Source organism: Narcine bancroftii, chromosome 5, assembly GCF_036971445.1.
Source record: "Narcine bancroftii isolate sNarBan1 chromosome 5, sNarBan1.hap1, whole genome shotgun sequence".
Taxonomy (NCBI): domain Eukaryota; kingdom Metazoa; phylum Chordata; class Chondrichthyes; order Torpediniformes; family Narcinidae; genus Narcine; species Narcine bancroftii.
In genome coordinates this window covers 144373176-144394032 of record NC_091473.1, presented here as the reverse complement: position 1 = coordinate 144394032, position 20857 = coordinate 144373176, and the positions used below count along the sequence as shown (strand labels likewise).

Sequence of the window (20857 nt, the reverse complement as noted above, 5' to 3'; positions counted from 1 at the left end):
TGTAATAAACATTTGTATAATCTGAACTGCTCTCAGTGTGTGTGTTTATTTTCTTTTGGTAGTTCAAACACTGTGACCAATCTAAAACGAACAAAGTGAGAGGTACAAGTTTACCCAAGACACATAGAAATAAATAAATGTATTCCATTAGAAAAAATAACATATAATTTAAGAAATAACATCACAATATTCCAACAAATATGGGAACCATACATGAAACATAATAGAGAAATCCTATCACTGACCTCCACCACCTAAAATGACAGAAGGAGAAGACAACAAAATGAACTGACTCAATATATAAAAGTAGAAGACAAAAATTTCTTGTTTATTTTTATTAAGTGACGACATTGTTTAACAGGTTTAATATAGATTGAACTTTGAATAAATGGGATGGGGGTGAGGGAGGGAGGGAAGGGATGGGGGAAAAAGGGGAGAAAATGACACTATATATTCAAGAGAAAAATGTCTGTATGCATTTTGGTCAGTATGGTTCATAGTGTGAAAAATTTAAAAAAACTTCACAAAGTATAGCTATTGACAAGCCTTCTTCGTGATTGCATCAACATGGAGGCTCCTGGACAGATCCTCAGAGATGCCATTACCCAGGAATTTGAAGTTCTTGACCCTCTCCATTTCCAAGCCCTAGATAAGGACTGGATCACGTTCTCCTGGCTTCCTCCTGGTCCACAATCATCTCCTTGGTTTTGCTAACATTGAGCACAGGGTTTACCATTCAATAAGTTGATTAATCTCCCACTTGTACGCTTCCGCATTGCCGTTGTGTACTGGGCTATAGTCGTTGAGGCAGCTCACCCTCCTCTTCTTGGGCACCAGGATGATTGATGCCTTTTTGAAGCAGGTGGGTGCCTCTGACTACAGAAATGAGAGGTTGAAAATGTACATGAACACTCCGGCTAGTTGGCACAGATTTCCAGTACCCTGCCAGGTACATCATCAAGGCCTGATGCCTTGCAAGGGTTAACCCTCTTCAATGATGTTCTGACATCAGCCTCAGAGACAGATATCACAGGGTCCTCAGCCTTTTCAGGGATTCTAGTAGGCATTGATGGGTTCTCCTTCTTAAACCAGGCATAGAAGGTGTTCAGCTCATTGGGTAATACAGCATCACAGTCATCTATGCATTCTCCAGGAGTTTCCTTATCTCACTTATCACCAATGAGCTTTAGTTATGCCCCCTCACACTGAATTAACCCCACCACAGAATATGGTTGTTTAGTTACTAATCATTTACAACAACTCAGGAACAAAATTACATCATAACCTGATCAAGACCCAATCAGAAGCAGAAGTTGTTGATAAAGTTACAGTTTGCAAGTTGAGTGTTAGTTAAGATTGGGCTCTGGCCACTAGTTAGTGCACACCTTGCCAATGGCTAATTCAAATACCTAGCATCCTTTTGGCTTAGAGCCCAGTATTTAGCACCAGCACAGAGGACATTTGTTCCCTCAGCTTTGTGGAAATAGCCCCAGACACTGCTCTATGCCAGGTCACTACTGTGAACATCACTTGGAAGGGTCTCGGATAAGGTGTATACTGCACTGAAGCAGAGCGAATGTCTGCATCGTCTGGGTGAATTAGTAATTGTGTACTATTTAACTTTTACCCCTGTTTGTTCCCCACTATGATTTTTCCACGCTCCCTTATAAATATTGCATTTTATTAAATTGTACAAGCATTTTCCCCACACTCTTCTGTTAATAAAAGTTATGTTTGATTGCAAACCCTTGTGTCCAGACTTATCTCTCTGTGAACCCACCAAACCTGATACTTTCTCAATATAACTCTATCTTGATCATTGCCATTGATACAACAATTGAAAACATGTCAAAGATGGGGGAAAAAAAAACAGTATTAATCAAGAACACACAAGACTTACAGTATTACTAAATAAATCATCCTGACAGGGATAAAGTACTGATTTAAATGGGCACAGCCATGCAAAGGACCAAGACAGACATGTTTTGGTTGAGCTCTCCATGAAGAATGCTAAATAGATGGTTAAAATGAAAAATCAAGATTTTCTTCATCAAAAATGGATAAATCTAGCACAAAGCCAAGACAACTGAGAACAAATAATGCAGGAGGAAGACAAAATATATTTATTGTAAGAGATTTTAATTTTTGTTTAGATCCAATATTGGACAAAAAGCTGCAAAAACTAAATCATTTATGAAGGATTTAAATGTAATTGATACATGGAGGCAACTCAACCCCTTCGAAAGACTATTTGTTCTATTCAAGGGTACATGATTCACATATAAGAACTGATCTATTTTTAATCTCTATTCAGTTACAGAGTGGTTAAAACAGTATTTGGCAAGACTTTTTTCAGACCATTCACCATTAACAATAATGGAAAAGCAAGGAAGTATATACAGATGGTGTCTTGATGCTACATTACTTAAAAAAGGATTTCTGTGTATTTTGTGAAAACAATATTCTTTCTACTGATGATAGTTTTCTAATATGGGATACACTTAAAGCTTACTTGAGGGGACAAAATATTTCTTATACTAAAAATCAAGAGAATATGCGGAGAATTAGGTTTAGAGAAGGATATAAGAACATTGGAAAAGGAATATCAGAAACTCAAGAAAAATATTGAATATTAGAGAATTTAAAAATTACAATAAAATACACTGCAAACATATAGAATTGAAAAAAATTATACTAAAAACTAAACAAAAATGAGCTAGGAGAATGGGCATACAAAGTATTATCTTGGCAGGTAAAAGTAGAGGAGTCATCCAGAATGATAAATGCAATAGAAACAACAAAATATAATCAAAAATAAATAAATAGATAGATAAATAAATACATGGGTCAGACAATACTATTTGAAACTATATAAATCAGGAATAGTAAGCGATGAAAATGAAACAACAGCATTTTTAACAAATGTTGAACTTCCTAAATTAGAAGAGAGAGAAAAAGATGATTTAGATGCACCTTTTACAAGGGAAGAAATAGAGAATGCTTTAGGTACTTGACAAGCTAACAAGTCCCTGGGGGTAGGGGGAGGGAGATGGGTTCTCTCCTGAGAACTGTAGATTTGTTAATGCCTCTTTTGATGAATGTGTGGGACCAGCCAGTTCACTCTCCTGGAAATTTTATCTGCTAGAATTTTACAGTGCTACCGAAGAAAGGCAGAGACCCACTAAAAATCTTATCATACAGACCTATATCACTTCTGAATGCAAACTATAAAACTATAACAAAGACATTAGCTAATAGATTGGGTGAGTATTTACCAAAATTAATACATGCACATTAGGTGGGATTTACGAAAGGAAGATGTTCTTCAAATAGTCTGTCAGTCGTTCTCAATCTTCTTTCCCATCACATACCACTTTGTGAGTGGGAAGGGAAGGTGAGAACCACTGTCCTACACCCAATTGTTCCTGAAATATTTGGCTTGAGAAAAATTTCCTTTGGAGTTCTGAAACCGTGCACATAGCAAGTGAATGAGGGATGATTAAAACAGTGGTTTTCAAACTTTTTCTTTCCACCCACAGACCACCTGAAGCAATCCCTTACTCATCACAGAGCACCTATGCCATAGACAATACATAAAGTGGGATGTGAGTGGAAGGAAAAAGGTTGAGAACCTCTGCTTTAAGTAGATTATTCAATACAGTACATATGGCAAACTTAATTATTTCTTTAGATGCAGAAAAGGCATTTGACCGACCAGAATGGTCTTTCTTATATAAAATGTTGGACAAATTTGGTGTAGGCAGAAAATTCGTAAATTGGATTAAAAACTTTATCATAAGCCACGAGCTAAAATTATAACTAATAATCAAATGTTATAAATTTTTCCCCTTGAACAGATCGAGTAGACAGGGGTGTCCCATATCACCAGCATTATTTATTCCAGCTATTGAACCTCTGGTAGAGACTATAAGAGGAGACAGGAACATAAAATGAACTTATTTGCTGATGATTACAAAAAAAAGTAGAAAAATATGGAAGAATATCAAGATATGAAATAAATATGGATAAATGTGAGATGGCATTGTAGAATTTGGACTGAAAGATGTCAAAAAGGCAGTAGATTTAAATGGGAGAAGGATGAAATTAAATATTTAGGAATAATGTCAGATAATTTACAGAACTTGTATAATCTTAATTATATCCCTCTACTAGAAAAAAATAGAAAAAATTTACAAAAATGGAAAAATCTGCTGATTACATTAATAGGAAGGGTAAATTAAATAAAAATGAAGTTAATGTTAAGACTACAGTATTTTTTCACTCGTTGCCTATTGAACTAAAAATTTCTTTAAATTATTACATAATTGTACAAGACCATTCCTATGGAATAACAAAGTACCAAGAATTGCTCTGGAAAAGTTAACTTGGGACTATAAACTGGGAGGCCTTAGATAATAATTCTTAAAATCCGGAAGTCTATCAGCCCAAGAAAGGTTTTTATCAATTTTCTTTATTTAAATAAAATAGTCCCCCTTCGTGGATTCAAATGGGACTGAATTCAATAAAAAAGACAATAAAGAACTTCATTTATAAGCGGAATGTCAAATCAATAAAAAAAAACCAGATAATCCTATATTAATGCACATGATTAGAATATGGCCAGAAACAAATGAAAGTATCTGGGAAAAAAAAGCAGGTATATCACTGAGGACATCATTATGTAAAAATGTGCTACTGCTTATGACTCTGGGTAACAAAATATTGAATTCATGGTATGACAAAGGAATAAGATACGTTGATGATTCTTATATGGAAGGATCTCATGTCCTTAGAACTAAGAAATAAGTATGGAGTAGCTAATGGGACATTCTTCTGCTTTCTCCAGTTAAGATCGGTCTTAAGAGAAAGATAGTGACCAAACTTGGCCCCACCTGAAATTAGTGAGATGGAACAAACTATTTGGCTGGGGAATACACCTAAATTTATATCTAGGATGTATTTTGCTCTCCAAAATTAAAGTGCAAAGCCAGGTTTACAGAGATCAAGAGAGATGGGAGTCAGATCTAGGAGTCGCAATAATGGAAAGATGCTGGTCTGATTGGTGTTGGAATAGTATGATGTCAATTATAAATGCAAGATACAGATTAGTGCAATATAATTTCCTACACCAATTATATCTCACCCACAGAAGTTGCATAAATCAAAGTCTGAAATATCTGAACTGTGTTTTTGATGTGGGATAGAAATAGGAACATTCTTATATACTATGTGGTTATGTGTGAAGGCAAGACGTTTCTGGCAGGGTATTACTGAAATACAAACAATGATAACAAGGGTGGCCTTCACAGATGACCCAGAGCTTTATCTTTTGGACAATTTTATTGATACAAGTAATAAATTAACTAAATTCCAAATTTCATTTGTTAAAATAGCTTTAGCTGTGGCAAAAAAATGTGGCAATTACTTGGAAGTCCGACTCCCCTTTACAGAAAGCACGATGGAAAGCAGAGATGAATTCCTATGGGGAAGAAAAAAAATCACATACAATCTAAAAAGTAAATATGGCATTTTTTTAAATATGGCAACCATATCTGGACTATATAGAGGCCCAAATATAAAAAGGTGCTACTATTATAAAAATATAAGTGACCTCCACAAATGAAGATTTTATTTCTTAAGCCAAATTGTAAGGCCTGATGGTGCACAGATTTATATTGGGAAGAGGGAGGGAGGGAAGGGGTTGTGTTTTGTAAGAAAAAAGTTATATACATATACATTTATATATTTTGAAAATGGACATTTTTGATATATTTATTGAAAAACAAAATATTTAAAAAGTACTGATTTGAAACAACACTTTTAAGCTCAACCCACACGTGCATTTTTTTTCTATGAGATCTTGCAGCTCACTGCACTCAAACCCAATGAAAATTGATGCGCTCAACAGGTTTGGCTCAGTCTATTTTAAACATTATGATTGAATCTTCTGAGAATCAAAGGAATACAAAACAATTACACATTAGCCACCCAGTTTAAATGTTTGCTCCTAAGAAAAAATTTACCCAATTTTGAAATATACTGATTCACTAAATAAACCAGCTCAGCAAGGTTGCAGACATTAGTTATATACTTGGGTTAATGTCTGCTACTATGCCAATTACAAAAAACATGCTTGAATTCCCTACAAGATGTTGTGATTTTGCTTTAAAGCCAAATGATAATTCCTGATACCTCTTTCCACATGTATCCCATTCCATATTCAAAACAAATGTTTTAAAATTGGTACTTTTTTTCTACCTTTAAAATTTCATAGTTCCATTTATACAATATTTGGTCTGGACTTTCTTCACCTATATTATTCATCTCAATATCTACCCAAGATGTTTTTTCTTCCCTTTGATACCAAGACAACAAAAATTTCAATTGAGCTGCTTGTAATAACTTTTAAAATTTGGTAATCTCAAACCTCCTTGATCTTTTGTCCATGTCAACATTTCCATACTTATCCTTGCCACTGTTCCTCTCCATAAAAACTCACTAATATTCTTATTTAATCGTCTAAAAAAAACATTTCAGGCACCTGAATTGGCAAAAGTTGGAATTAAGTATTAAATTCTAGGAAAAATATTCATTTTTACACAATTCACCCATCTTATTAACGTTATTGGTAATTCCTTCGATCTTTTTAAATCCAATCTTTTTTAAAGTGGTAAATAATTCAATTTATACAAATTATTCAATTGCTTACTTACTATTATCCCTGTTTACAATGAATAATTCGTAGTGGAAACTATGAGGAAAAAGACTCTCCACCACCACGTTGTGAGTTTCAATGGCAGTTTAATTCAAAACCAGCGCATGCCCCTTTAAGGGCAGCGTGAGCTCCACCCCCATGTGGGCAGTGACATCATCACACTGCCTGGGGCACGTGCTCAGCTCAAACAATGAGGCAAAGAGGTCCCCCAACGGTGCCCTGTACTCGCAACTGCCCCGCCAGCGTGGCGGTACAAGCGAAGCCGGTTCATTACAAGTGCACCACCACACAAACCTTGCCCCCTCCCCCAGAACCGGCTCATGTGTCTCGTAGCTTGGACGGCCGGCCTCAGCGCTTAGGTTGGGCCATTTGAACTGGCTGACTGGGGTCTTGGTGCTCCGCCTTGAGGCGGTCAATCGTGAATAGTTCTCCTTTTCCCCCAATGTCTAAAGTGAGTCTTGTCCGATCGCTGCAGGACTCTGTAAAGGCCTTCAAAATGGCGCTGCAGGGGTGCGGTGTGCGAACCTCGCCGGACAAAAACTTATTCAAATGAGTCCAGTTCCTTGGGCAGGCGGGATGGTCAGCCACCGTGGTGGGACGGAGGTGGGAGGGCTAGCGAGCCGAGCTTACTCCTAAGGTCTGCCGATAAGATCAGATTGTCGGCTGCAGAGTCCGTGTCTGGGCCGAAAAACTCTCCGGGTAGCGACAATGGCGCACCGTAAACTAACTTTGTGGATGATACCTGCATATCCTCCTTCGAGGCCATCCTGATGCCGAGCAGAACCCAAGGCAACTCATCCGCCCAACCAGAGCCAGTGAGGCGAGCCATGACGGCCAACTTAAGGTATCGGTGGAATCACTCCACTAGGCCGTTGGCTTGAGGATGATATGCCGTGGTGTGGTGGTGCTTGACCCCCAAAAGGCTCGCCACTTGTGTCCAGAGGGAAGACATGTATTGGGCACCTCTGTCACTGGTAATATGTGCTGGGACTCCGAACCTGATGATCCAATGAGTAAGTTCCTGGCGCACGTCTCGGCGGAAATGTCTTTCAGCGAAATGGCTTCCGGCCACCTTGTCACTCAGTTGACCCCGTCAACAAGTAGCGGGTGACCCTGGACATCGGCAGGGGGCCTACGATGTCCACATGTATATGTTGGAATCTCTTGGCTGCGGAGTCGAACCATTGTATCGAGGCTTTTGTGTGATGGTGGACTTTGGAGGACTGGCACTGCATGCAGCTCCTCGCCACCTGGGCTACTTGTTTTTTGAGCCCATGCCACATAAAATGTCTGCAACCATCCAAACTGATGTCTTGACCGAGGGGTGGGTCAAATCGTGGACCATGCTCAAAGCCCACGACCTCCACTGCGGTGGAACTACAGGGCGCGGTAAGCCGGTGGAAACATCGCAGAGCAGCTCGTCTGGGCCGCCCAGCAACCAGAGGTCCAGAAGTTAGAATCCTGTAATGGCGGTGCAGAGGGCCTGTGTTTCTGCGTCCTCCTTTTGGGCCTGCGCTAGTTTCGCGTAGTTCAGACCGGGGACAAGGCTGTGGATGGCGGGCCGCAAAAGTGCATCTGCCTCAGCATTGCCTTTACCTGCCCTGTGCCAGATGTCGGTGGTGAATTCCGACACAAAGAATAGGTGCCACTGCTGGCAAGCCGACCAGGGGTCTTTTGTGAGTGGCTCGTGGTCGGTGAACACAGTGAATGGTCTGCCCTGCAGAAAATATCAGAAATACCTCATGGCCATGAACTCTCTGTCGAAGGCACTGAACTTTAATTCCGGAGGACAGAGGTGTCTGCTGAAAAAGGCTAGTGGGCGCTACTAGCTGTTGTCCCATTGCTCCAAAACACGTCCACTGAGAGCGCGGTGTGAGCATCTTGCCGCAGGTGGGCTAAAAGAGTGGCGCTCACCAGTGTCTTTTGTTGCGGTGAAAGCACCTTCCGCCTCTTCCGACCATACCGGGACTTTGTCCTTTGCAGCGATTAGCGCGAATAACAGCCACATGATGCAGGTCGCCCCGGGAATGAACTGGTGGTATTAATTAACCATGCCAACGACCTCTTGCAGGCCCTTGAGGGTGTTGGGCTTCGGGAACTGGCGCACAGCTGCAACCTTCTCCGGTGCCGGGGTGGCTCAAGCCGCCGAGGTGGTATGTCCAGGAACTGCAGGGACTGCCTGCTGAAATGGCACGGCTACATTGACCATGAGGCCGAACTCTGTCAGATGGGCGAACAGTGCGCAGAGATTAACCTTGTGCTTTTCGTGATCTCGACTGGCGATGAGGATGTCATCAAGATAGATGAACACACAAAGTCCAAGTCTCTGCCTACCACGTCCATCAGGCACTGGAAAGTTTGGGCCATATTCTTTAATCCGAAGGGTATCCACAAGAATTTGAAAAGGCCAAACGGGGTGACGATTGCGGTCTTGCCGATGTCATCAGGAAGGATTGGGATTTGATGGTAGCCCTGTACCAGGTCGACCTTTGAGAACACTTGGGTGCCGTGCAAGTTCGCCGAGAAGTCCTGAATATGCAGGATGGGATATCAGTCCAGCGTGGTCATGTCATTAAGCCGAAGGTAGTCCCCGCAAGGGCACCAACCCCCTGAAGTCTTGGGGTCCATATGGAGGGGGGAGGCACAGGGGCTGTCGGATCTACAGACGATTCCCAGTTCCTGCAGTCGGGAAAATTCTTCTTTGGCAAGTTGCAACTTTTCTGGGGGTAATTGCCTGGCCTTGGCGTGAAGCAGGGGGCCCTGGGTTGCGATGTGACGGTAGACTCCACGTTGAGGCATGGCAGCGGTGAACTGCGACTGCAGGATGGAGGGAAACTCATTGAGGAAACTCGTCTATTCGTCCTTGGGGGTGCTGATGGCGGCTATTCCCGGGTTGCACGAGTCTATGGCATCCAGGCGGACGGATTGAAAGGTACAAGCGTTAACTAACCACTTGCCCTTGATATCCACTAACAGGCTGTGCACCCGGAGGAAGTTGGCCCCCAACAGCGCCGTGTCCACTGAGGCCAGCACGAACTTCTGATCCGGATCTGCGCTCTGCGAGTTCCGACGGTCCTGATGGCGGATCCATTGGCTGCCTGCAGGAATGGGCCCCGTGCTCGGGTGCAGGTCTTGAGGGCTTTCGGGGAGAGCATGCTCAGCTCCGGTATCGACTAAGAACTGTCGGCCAGCAGACTTGTCGGTCAAAGCAGGAGTCTGTTTGCGTGGCCAGCCTCCACAGCCATTAACAGCGGCTGGCCAACTTGTTTCCCTGAAAGGTACAGGGCTGCCTGCACTTGCGGGCTTGAGCCCCCCACCATTGATGATAGAAACACCAGGTGGGGTGGTGCTCCTCCAGCTTGTGCTTGGGGGGGGGGGGGGGGGTGGGGGCACCTGCGGCCAACTGGGCCCTGGGCGGGTGACCTGGCTGAGGGCAGCCTCGTTCTCCCACTTGGTCCATCAGAGGACGTCCGCGCAGACCACAACTCGCCGTGGGTCGGAGAAGTCTTTGTCAGCCAGCAGGAGCTGTATGTCTTCAGGCATCTGCTCGAGGAAGATTTGCCGGAACAGTAAACACAGTTCGTGGTCCTCTGTTAAAGCCAGCATCTCGTCCATCAGGGCAGACGGAGTTCTGTCTCCCAACCCATCCAGGTGAAGGAGCCTGGAGGCGCGATGTTGCTGGGAGAGGCTGAAGGTCCCGAGGAGGAGGTTCTTGAGGGCGGGATATTTACCAAACTCCGGTGGGCTGTGGATGAGGTCACCCACCCTGGCCGCGGTCTCTTCATCGAGTATCTCACAACGTGATAAAACATCGTGGCATCTGATGAAATGTTTCAGAGGCAAAACTTCGCTTCTGTCTGCTCGAACCACATACGCAGGCGATGTGTCCAGAAGGGGGACAGTTTCACCATGACTGTGTTGATCTCCGAGGGATCCATAGTCAGAGGCCATAAAAATGTCTGGACTAGTCGGGGTCACCAATATAGCGGCAGAGAAGGCATATCACACAGGGGTAAAGATGAACAATTACTTTATTAACAAAAAGTTCACCTTCAAACTTTAATTCAAAATCCCCCCTTTTATAACAATACCCACTGGTTACTATGCAAATTTCTATAACAGTGGAAAACTAATAAATTCCCCAGCCTAAATATAACATACGTAATTAAAGTCCAAGTTATATTTCCAACCAGCCCACAGAAAAACTTAGACATAAAACACACAAGACTCACAAAAATTTAAATCTCAACTGAAGCAAAGATCATTAACAAAATTCAATTTTTTGGTAAACTGAAGCCAAAAGATCTTTGAGAGAGAGAGAGAGAGAGAGAGAGAGCACAAAATTCAAAGTTGTCTTATGTTGCTTGCAGAGAGAGAAACCATGGCTTGGTCCAGATCCTTCTGGCTGCCTTCGGAATGTTCCTCATTTTTGAAATCCCAACATTCTAAACTGTCCTCCAGACCGTGACTCATGCTCTGGGTCCCCTTCCACTCCACAACACCCCCCAGTGGTGGTTTATCTTCCAAGTCCAGAAATGTTTAGATCATTTTCTGCACATGCTCAGTCCGTCTCCCACTCTCTCAGCAGTTCACCTTCACCTTGGCTCTCTAAGGCAAACTGTCACTTTTTAACATAAAACCACACAACACATAAGCCAATACAGAACTCTGTAATACTAGTAATAGCAAGAAAGTGTGAGCTAAAATGTGGAAATCAGAAAGTAATTTAAAAATAGAAGAATGGTTTAATGAAATAAAATATTGTCTAATTATGATAAGTTTTGTCAAATTTGGGAGCCATATATGAGATTTATGAATAGAGACCAATCCAGACCTTCTAATCCAATCTCTCACCCCCCCCCGAAAATAAGGTACGTTCATCAAGAAATGTATTTATTGTATTATTAATGTTGTTTAATTATTATGATCAATGTGTTATTTTCTTTTTTTCTATCTTTTTCTTCTATCTGCAGGGGTGTGGGATGGTGGGAGGTGGGGGATTAAAATTGAAAATCATTTAATATCTATTATGCTATTGCAAGTTAATTTGAAATCTATGAAAGATACTAATAATAATACATACTAATAAATAAAAAAAATTTAAAACTTGAAATAATGCTTTAAATTTGTGTATGTAACCTTCATACTTTGTTTTCTTAATAGGTCCTTCATGTTGTATCTCTTGGCAAAAGCTGATGAATTAGCTCATTGCCAGAAAACAATTCTACACAGAGTTCAAACAGAGGTCTTACATAAAATTAGACTTTTAAAGACCCAACCACATTAATTTGAGTTCTGAGAAATGGAAAGAGGACAAGTTAACCAGCTATTTCCCTCAATTGATTTAGGATTAGAGAAGGTCACCTGATTAATGGCGCAACCCAGATGGATGGCCCAAATGCTAAATTTGAACAATCAGCCACAAACAAGTTTGTTCAAAACAGCATTAAGGAAACTGATGGCTGGCTTCAACCAATGAACATCAGGGAGAAATAGAAGCTTCCATTTTCAGTTATTTACATTCCTGAAAATTGTACAAACAGTTGGGAAAGAATGGGAGCTGCATCACACACTGGCCAAATAGCTGATTGGTGATCATTGTCTAATTTCAAATGTAATCAAAAATATTATAAAATTTAACTGTATATGTGTGAAAAAGAAAAAGTGTATATCATGGCTAATGTGATTTATGGTGTGAAAAATAAAAAATTAAAAAAATAAAAATTTTTAAAACAAATTATAAAATTTAGATTTCAGCCATGAATGAGTGTGAACAACTGAGGCATGCGTCAAAAAAGTTGTGCACTAGTCAGGTGCAGCTTTTATTTTCATCATGTGATGGATTTCTAGCAATGAAGTCAGTGATTCTGTGGATCAGAATTTATAACGAGTCAATTTATTCATCTTGTATTTTCATTCCTTCCAATCTTCTCAAATCTTAATTTAACAAGCTTTGAAAGACGAGATTGTCAAGAAAAACTGTCTAAAACCCACTCACTTCTTGTTGCTCTATAGTTTTCAAACAGGAAAATTTCCAACAGGATCAACATTTAACTCCAAGAGCTGAATGGTGCTTCAAGCACAAAATCATTTTCCTTCGAAACAGGATGCAGAGGACTTCCCACATCCTACACCTGACGGCTGGTCTTGAGAGTTTCCCTAATCATCATCTAAAATGAAATTTATTTTTGTTAATTCAATATGATAAATTTTGCTTAGACTAGATGTGTTTCAATCATGACCATTTCTATGATGACAATTTTAAGTAGCTTATCAACTAAAATAAAAACAGGAAAGTGTTGAGTAAGCATAACTATCCATGGTAAATTCTCTCATGTAAATAATCGCATTCAAAAGTAAACAAAAATGGAAAAAAGGATTGACAGAACTCTTGACTGAATGTGCCAGATCAAATTACAGGTCCAGACAGGATGCGAGATACACCCACAGCCAGCTCTTTAAGTGCAGCATGTGGTAGAGAAATGCAGGATGTGCGTATACCAGTTTCCACAAAGGAATTGTGAGCAAATCACTTATTGACACTTTAACAGTGACTCATTTCAAGTGGTCAAATCTACAAAAACTGTACACTTTTTAACAGGAGAAAGTATTTTGGAAGTATTGTTGCTACTGTAACGTGGGAAAACTACTCAAAGTGCCAATAAAAAAAGTGGGTACATTTGCTCTTTTAAATAATATCCAGAGATCAAGATTCAGCAGGACCACTTCTGTCTAAATAGCGCTATGAAAGTTTATACATCCTCCCAAGAGATCCCACTGTTTCCGTTTCACATCTTAACTGAAAGATGACACCTCTTGACGCTACAAGAAGTCCGAAAGTTTATTATGGGTTCAAGTCAATTGCAAAGCTAATTTTAACCAATATATCACTGATCTACTGCAGCAGGAATTATTGAGTATGGAGATTTCAAACAAGATCCTACATTAGTTTCTGGCTCATGTTAAATACTTCATACATAAACAGTCCGTGGCACTATCACTGTTAACGCCAGCATTTATTGTCCAGCTATTTTTAAACCTTTCATAATATATACAGTACTCCAGACTGGATCCATGGGCAAACTACAATATGGACACCAGTATGATGCAGCTTATGGTTAGGTACAAAATGGGCACAGTATACACGCTTGTCGGTAGTCCCTGAAAACAGAGGCACGGAGACCAAAGTGTTAACTGCCACTTGAACTGAGGTGCTTACCAAGTGAGCTGATGCACTTCAGGGTCAATCACATTAGAATAAGATGCCATCCAGGAGTGGTACTCAATCAGTAAACCAATTTTATTTTCAGTGATTACTGCAGTTACATGTATAGCATTATTGCTAATAGATACAGTATTTGTTCCAAATTTAGCCAACAATTAAATATTCTTGCTCTGCCCTCTGACAAACAACAATTTAGAAGTTTTGATTTGCCTTGAAATCTGCCCTTCAGCTCAACTCATCCATGTCTACCAAGATGCCTGGCTAGCATCCTTCTCACCAGTGTGAACAATATTCAGAATTTATTGACACAATTAAAATTAAATTAGCAAGCGATAGACATACGGCAGATAAACTGGCAAGGATACAAATTTCACTGCCGAGATAGTTGTGGAGACATAAAAGAGAACTGAATAAGCCTCGGAAAAAAAAGGTGCAGGGTATGGGACAAGAGGATCAACCAGATTGGTCTTGCATATAATGGATAGAGACAAAAAGGAAAATAGCCTCCTTCGGGGAGTCTTTCAGGTGAGATGCTCTTTCACTCTTCGAGATGACAATAAATATCCCATTGCAGTGGACTGCAGAGGAACTGGAAAATTATCCCTGTCCTGAAGAAGACTCTCCTCGAGCAAAGTCATTTGAAAACTATTCTTATCTCAGAAATTCTATCTAGTTTTTTTTTAAACATCTTTTAATTTAGAGATTCAGAATCACAACAGCCCTTCGGGCCCCCCACGCACGCATGCCCCCCACGCACGCATGCCCCCCACGCACGCATGCCCCCCACGCACGCATGCCCCCCACGCACGCATGCCCCCCACGCACGCATGCCCCCCACGCACGCATGCCCCCCACGCACGCATGCCCCCCACGCACGCATGCCCCCCACGCACGCATGCCCCCCACGCACGCATGCCCCCCACGCACGCATGCCCCCCACGCACGCATGCCCCCCACGCACGCATGCCCCCCACGCACGCATGCCCCCCACGCACGCATGCCCCCCACGCACGCATGCCCCCCACGCACGCATGCCCCCCACGCACGCATGCCCCCCACGCACGCATGCCCCCCACGCACGCATGCCCCCCACGCACGCATGCCCCCCACGCACGCATGCCCCCCACGCACGCATGCCCCCCACGCACGCATGCCCCCCACGCACGCATGCCCCCCACGCACGCATGCCCCCCACGCACGCATGCCCCCCACGCACGCATGCCCCCCACGCACGCATGCCCCCCACGCACGCATGCCCCCCACGCACGCATGCCCCCCACGCACGCATGCCCCCCACGCACGCATGCCCCCCACGCACGCATGCCCCCCACGCACGCATGCCCCCCACGCACGCATGCCCCCCACGCACGCATGCCCCCCACGCACGCATGCCCCCCACGCACGCATGCCCCCCACGCACGCATGCCCCCCACGCACGCATGCCCCCCACGCACGCATGCCCCCCACGCACGCATGCCCCCCACGCACGCATGCCCCGCCACGCACGCATGCCCGCCACGCACGCATGCCCCCCACGCACGCATGCCCCCCACGCACGCATGCCCCCCACGCACGCATGCCCCCCACGCACGCATGCCCCCCACGCACGCATGCCCCCCACGCACGCATGCCCCCCACGCACGCATGCCCCCCACGCACGCATGCCCCCCACGCACGCATGCCCCCCACGCACGCATGCCCCCCACGCACGCATGCCCCCCACGCACGCATGCCCCCCACGCACGCATGCCCCCCACGCACGCATGCCCCCCACGCACGCATGCCCCCCACGCACGCATGCCCCCCACGCACGCATGCCCCCCCACGCACGCATGCCCCCCACGCACGCATGCCCCCCACGCACGCATGCCCCCCACGCACGCATGCCCCCCACGCACGCATGCCCCCCACGCACGCATGCCCCCCACGCACGCATGCCCCCCACGCACGCATGCCCCCCACGCACGCATGCCCCCCACGCACGCATGCCCCCCACTCACGCATGCCCCCCCACTCACGCATGCCCCCCCACTCACGCATGCCCCCCCACTCACGCATGCCCCCCCACTCACGCATGCCCCCCCACTCACGCATGCCCCCCCCACTCACGCATGCCCCCCCACTCACGCATGCCCCCCACTCACGCATGCCCCCCACTCACGCATGCCCCCCCACTCACGCATGCCCCCCACTCACGCATGCCCCCCCACTCACGCATGCCCCCCCACTCACGCATGCCCCCCCACTCACGCATGCCCCCCCACTCACGCATGCCCCCCCACTCACGCATGCCCCCCACTCACGCATAGCGCCCACGTGACCAAATCATTCATCTAGTTCCATGATACCTCAGATAGCTCCACTGCTTTCAGCTTCCAGATACTCTGCATCATAATCACCTTTATCACGGACATTAAGTCTTTCTACACGGCTCCTTTCCTTCTCCCTGAAATACTGACCCAAAATCTTATTTATGATGTAAAAATTAAAAATACAGATGCTAGAAAAACTCTGGTTAGGCTGGATGTATGTGAAGAGAAAAAGTTAACATTTCTGCTCCAAAACCTTTCAAACACTCTGACAAAGGGTCTTCAAACTGAAACATTAACTCTGCTTCTCACCCCACAGTTATGGCCTGACCTGCTGAGTACTTCCAGCATTTTCTGTTCATCATTTTCCTGGGTGAACTTATTCTTATAAAAGAACAATTTCTTCAATCAACTCACTTACGCCAAGCCAAAGGTGTGGATATAGAATGCACGAGGCCAAGCCATGCCTGTCTGTTGGAAATATGGAACAAGGCAAGATTTCCATACTCACCCCAGCCTCCAACTGATCATCCATAATTTCCACAATCACCAACAGGGTTCCAGTACAAGCTACATCCTCCCCTTCCAGCATTCCAAAGACACCTTTCTTCCTGCATCTCCCAGTCTGACTCTCACCTCAACCAACCATACTCATTGTCACTGAAATCTCTCATGCAGCCCCTGCCTTTTTTACCTCTTCCCTTTCCACATTTCAGCGACTCAAAGAGTCCTTTCAGAGGAAACAGCAATTCACTTGCATTTCTTCCAATGCCGTACTTTGCATCGGGTGCTCACAATGCAGCCTCTACTTCAGAGATCAGATGCCAATTGGGTGACTTCTTAGCACCAAAGTTCAGTCCACAAGGGCTTCCTTGAGCTTCCAATCATCTGTCACTTGAATTCCCATCTCAGTCCTACTTTAACTGCTCCATTTTAAAACTCCTATATCGCTCCAACAATGTCCAAGTGAGTTCAAGGATCAGCAACTCCTCTTCGAAATAAAAACACAATGCTGAATAAACTCAGAAGGTCAAAGTGTACTTTATAGAGCAAAAACAAGGATAAATAACAAACCTTTCAGGCATGAGCCCTTCAAAGGCACGATGTGTTTTACTTCAACTCCTCTTCGAACTAGGCATGTTACAGTCCTCTGTACATAATATAAACTAGTTTTTACTTTGAGTTGTTTCAATTTGCATCTATTCAATTTGTTCTGACTACCATTTATTTAATTGTTACCTAGACAATTTTGATCTGCATCCCATCAAACAATTTTGATCTGCATCCCATCAAACAATTTTGATCTGCATCCCATCAAACAATTTTGATCTGCATCCCATCAAACAATTTTGATCTGCATCCCATCAAACAATTTTGATCTGCATCCCATCAAACAATTTTGATCTGCATCCCATCAAACATCCCTGTCCTCTTTGCAGCATAAAACATAAGCATTTTTTTCCTTGTTCAGTTCAAACTAAAATGTCAACTTCCCAACCTGTTGAACATTTCCAATATTGTTTGTTTCATACTGTCAGCTTTTGCACTTTTTTTTTTACTCCAATTACCACTTCAAAAAAAGTACAAATTCATGAGGATTTGCAATGGGCTCTAATTGTTTTCTATATTTCTGGACAATGAATAAACTTCAAAAGGTACTTGATTACAAATCAAAGCTGACATTTTATTCCACCAAAATTATTATCTAAATGTAATTGATTATTGAATGCCCTTTCAGTGATACAGTGTAAACACATCATTGAATTTTTAAGCACCGGAGGGCTTGGGCTCACTTTGCTTTCACAAGATTATTGCAAATTCATTGCTGAGTTCCACCAATCTGCTCTTTCCCTCAAACTTCAACAATTCCCATTAAAGTAGTCATCAAATTGAATTCCAACCATGAAGATCAATAATGAACACCAGAATAAGATAACACCTCAATGCAGCATTGAGGAAGCATTGTATGATCAAAGGTTCCAATTTCTTCACCTTTTTTTAAAAACTGAGCATCCGACTGCCTTCCTGGCACAATGTCTACAAACAACAGGCTACAGTAAAAGTCCTAAAATTCGGACAGCTCGGGGATTGGATCAGGCCGGATTGTCCAGATTCTCATGCAGTACATCTACGGCAATGCACACATGCAATGTACGCACGCAAACACAGAGTTGTCAAGAAGTCCAGATTTTCAGGTGGCCCCGATTTAGCCGAGAGTTTTTGAGAAGCCGATTCTCGGGCATCAGGATTTTAGGACTTTTACTGTAGTTAGTTATCTATGGAGTTTGTCAATATTTATGTTAATATATTCTTCAGAAAGAGGGAGAAAAATATGAAAAGAGGAAATTAAAGGAGACACCAATCAGCAAGAAGGTGCAAGGCAATTAATGGGTAATGCACTGGATGCGAAAGAGGCCACAACCAAAAGAGACTGGTGAAAGCAAGAGAAAAGACCAATTGACAATTGGCAGGGTTGAGGGGGAGGTAAAGGCAAGGGTGACACTAGAGTTGACTTTGAGGTGGAGGGGTGAGGACATCATTGGGGGAGGGAGAGGGGTGGGTTGGCTGGAAAACCAGGATAGGGCAGGCACATAGGACCCAGCAGGAAAAATGGGGAAAGGGGGACCGGCAGGAACCCCAGGCAAAGGTGGCCACCAGGAAGTCAGGGAGTGGAAGGCAGACATAGCGGAAGGCAGAGGGGCTGGCAGGAAGATGGGGGGGGGGGGAAACGGAAGGCAGGCAAGGGATGAAGGTAGGCGGCATGAATGGGGTGCCTGTGGGGAACGCCGGGGGGCAGCGGGGGAAAGAGGGGGACAATTATGATGGTTATAGATAAAAGTACATTCAAGTGATTTTTGTTTCCGGAGGTTCGGTGAGATTATTTAGCCCAGTCACACTGGCACTTTAGCCTAGTAACTAACCGCCAAGCTACCAGCTAGCGTGCCAGTGTGACCAATCAGATGACCCTGGGGATGAACTGGCGAGGTAGGGTGCATCATCGCCGATTCATTTTGAATCGTCGTACTGCTTAGCCCAGGGTGAAAGGGACGGGGGGGGGGGGGGGGGGGGGGGGCACACACCGGGACCAATTAATGGAGGAGAGGCGCCCCTTGGCTCTGGGGTGCCAGGCGCACAGAGAAGCGGTTAACGTTGGTGCAGTGTGAACGCAGGTGCAGTGTGAACGCCCACAAGCCGGTTCGTTGAGCCGCCAATTGACTGGTCAGCCAATGTAAAAACGTGAACATGGCTGGGGGGGGGGGGGGGGGTTAAAGGGAACGTTTTCACTCAGAGCGGGTCCATTAGAACATGGAAGGCAACGTTGGACCAGGCGGTGGACGGGAAGGGGGCAGAAGGGAGTAGAGGGGGCGAAGGGTCTCTGGGGACACTCACTTCAGAGGCGGGGATGCCGAACACCTCGGCGATCTTGGCGTAGAGCTCCCGCACGTTGGAGAAGCCCTCGATGCGGCCGGTCGGGCTGCCGTGGGCCAGCTGCGTGTGGAAGACCAGCTTGGGCCGGGCGTGGGGCGGCGGCGCGGGCAGCCCGGCCCCGCGGGCGCCGTTCGACGAGGACGCCCCGGTCCCGCCGCCCCTCCAGCCCGAGCCCCCTTCGTTCTCCACCAAGGTCGTGCTGTCCCGCGACCTGTGCTTCCACCGGCCCTTCAGCCCCAGCGGCATTTTCCGGCGGCGGCGACTCTCCTCTCGGCCGTCACCGAGCTCGCAGGTGAGGCGCCCGACTTTCGACGCGCAGGCGCACTCTGCCCGCGGTGTGGCGGCGGCGGGGGGAGGGGCTCCGGCTGCGCATGCTCCCTCGTTGCCAACGGGCGCGGGGGTTCGCGCCCACTCACCACGCATGCGTCATGGGCACAGGTGACTCACCTGGGACTTGGGACCAGGTGAAGTGGAACAAGGGCGTTGTTCTGACATCCCAGGTACGTTTCGAATTGATATAATCGAGACTTTCATTAACCCCTGACAACCTCTGAATTTGTCTTCAGCGTCAGGAGTTCCAAATTGCCCTCCCAATGAAGGTTAGTGAATATTTAATTTAAAAAGAATTGTTTATTGTCGAATAACCCTCCATAATTTTTTGGGGTCAAGACACTTTTTATTTGCCCCTGTGCTCCACAGTTTTAAATTTGGAATCAAACAATTCAGTGGATTCAAGTACATATTCTGGATTTTATTCAGAGTATTTGTACCTACATAGCGAGGCTCACCCATGCAGCAAGCCAACGCACAGGAAAGCCAGCAGGATTTTGGTGGTGGGGCGAGCCTCGCACCAGAAGCCCACGACACTTCCACCCCATCAGATGTTCGGGGGGGGGGGGTTAAAGGGGACGCTTGAATCATGGGTTTTGGTTTTGAGTAAAGGAGACATCGCTGGACTCTGCTCGTTTCTTGTTTCTTTCACACTTCTCGTTCAACGCAGAAAACCTCCATTGCCCATCGTGGCACACCGCCATATTGGTGACCTTGACAGTTCAAAAGAGTTTGAACCCAAAAGAAAGATGAATGACGCTAATGTAGCTTCTCTGAAGCTGCCAGTATTCTGGACCACTTGGCCACTGGTATGGTTTCAGCAGGCAGAGGCCCAATTCCGGGTCAGGA

The 20857-nt window shown here is 44.8% G+C and overlaps 1 protein-coding gene across 1 annotated transcript in view; it reads right to left on the bottom strand.

Moving 5' to 3' along the window:
* The window catches only part of gipc2 (GIPC PDZ domain containing family, member 2), a 138189-nt gene extending 118168 nt beyond the window's left edge, over positions 1-20021 (bottom strand). The window contains exon 1 of the mRNA XM_069939324.1: positions 19640-20021. Coding sequence (XP_069795425.1) covers positions 19640-19924 — 285 coding nt within the window. The 5' untranslated portion in view covers positions 19925-20021. The remainder of the gene's footprint in view (positions 1-19639) is intronic.
* Between the last annotated feature and the right edge of the window lie 836 nt (positions 20022-20857).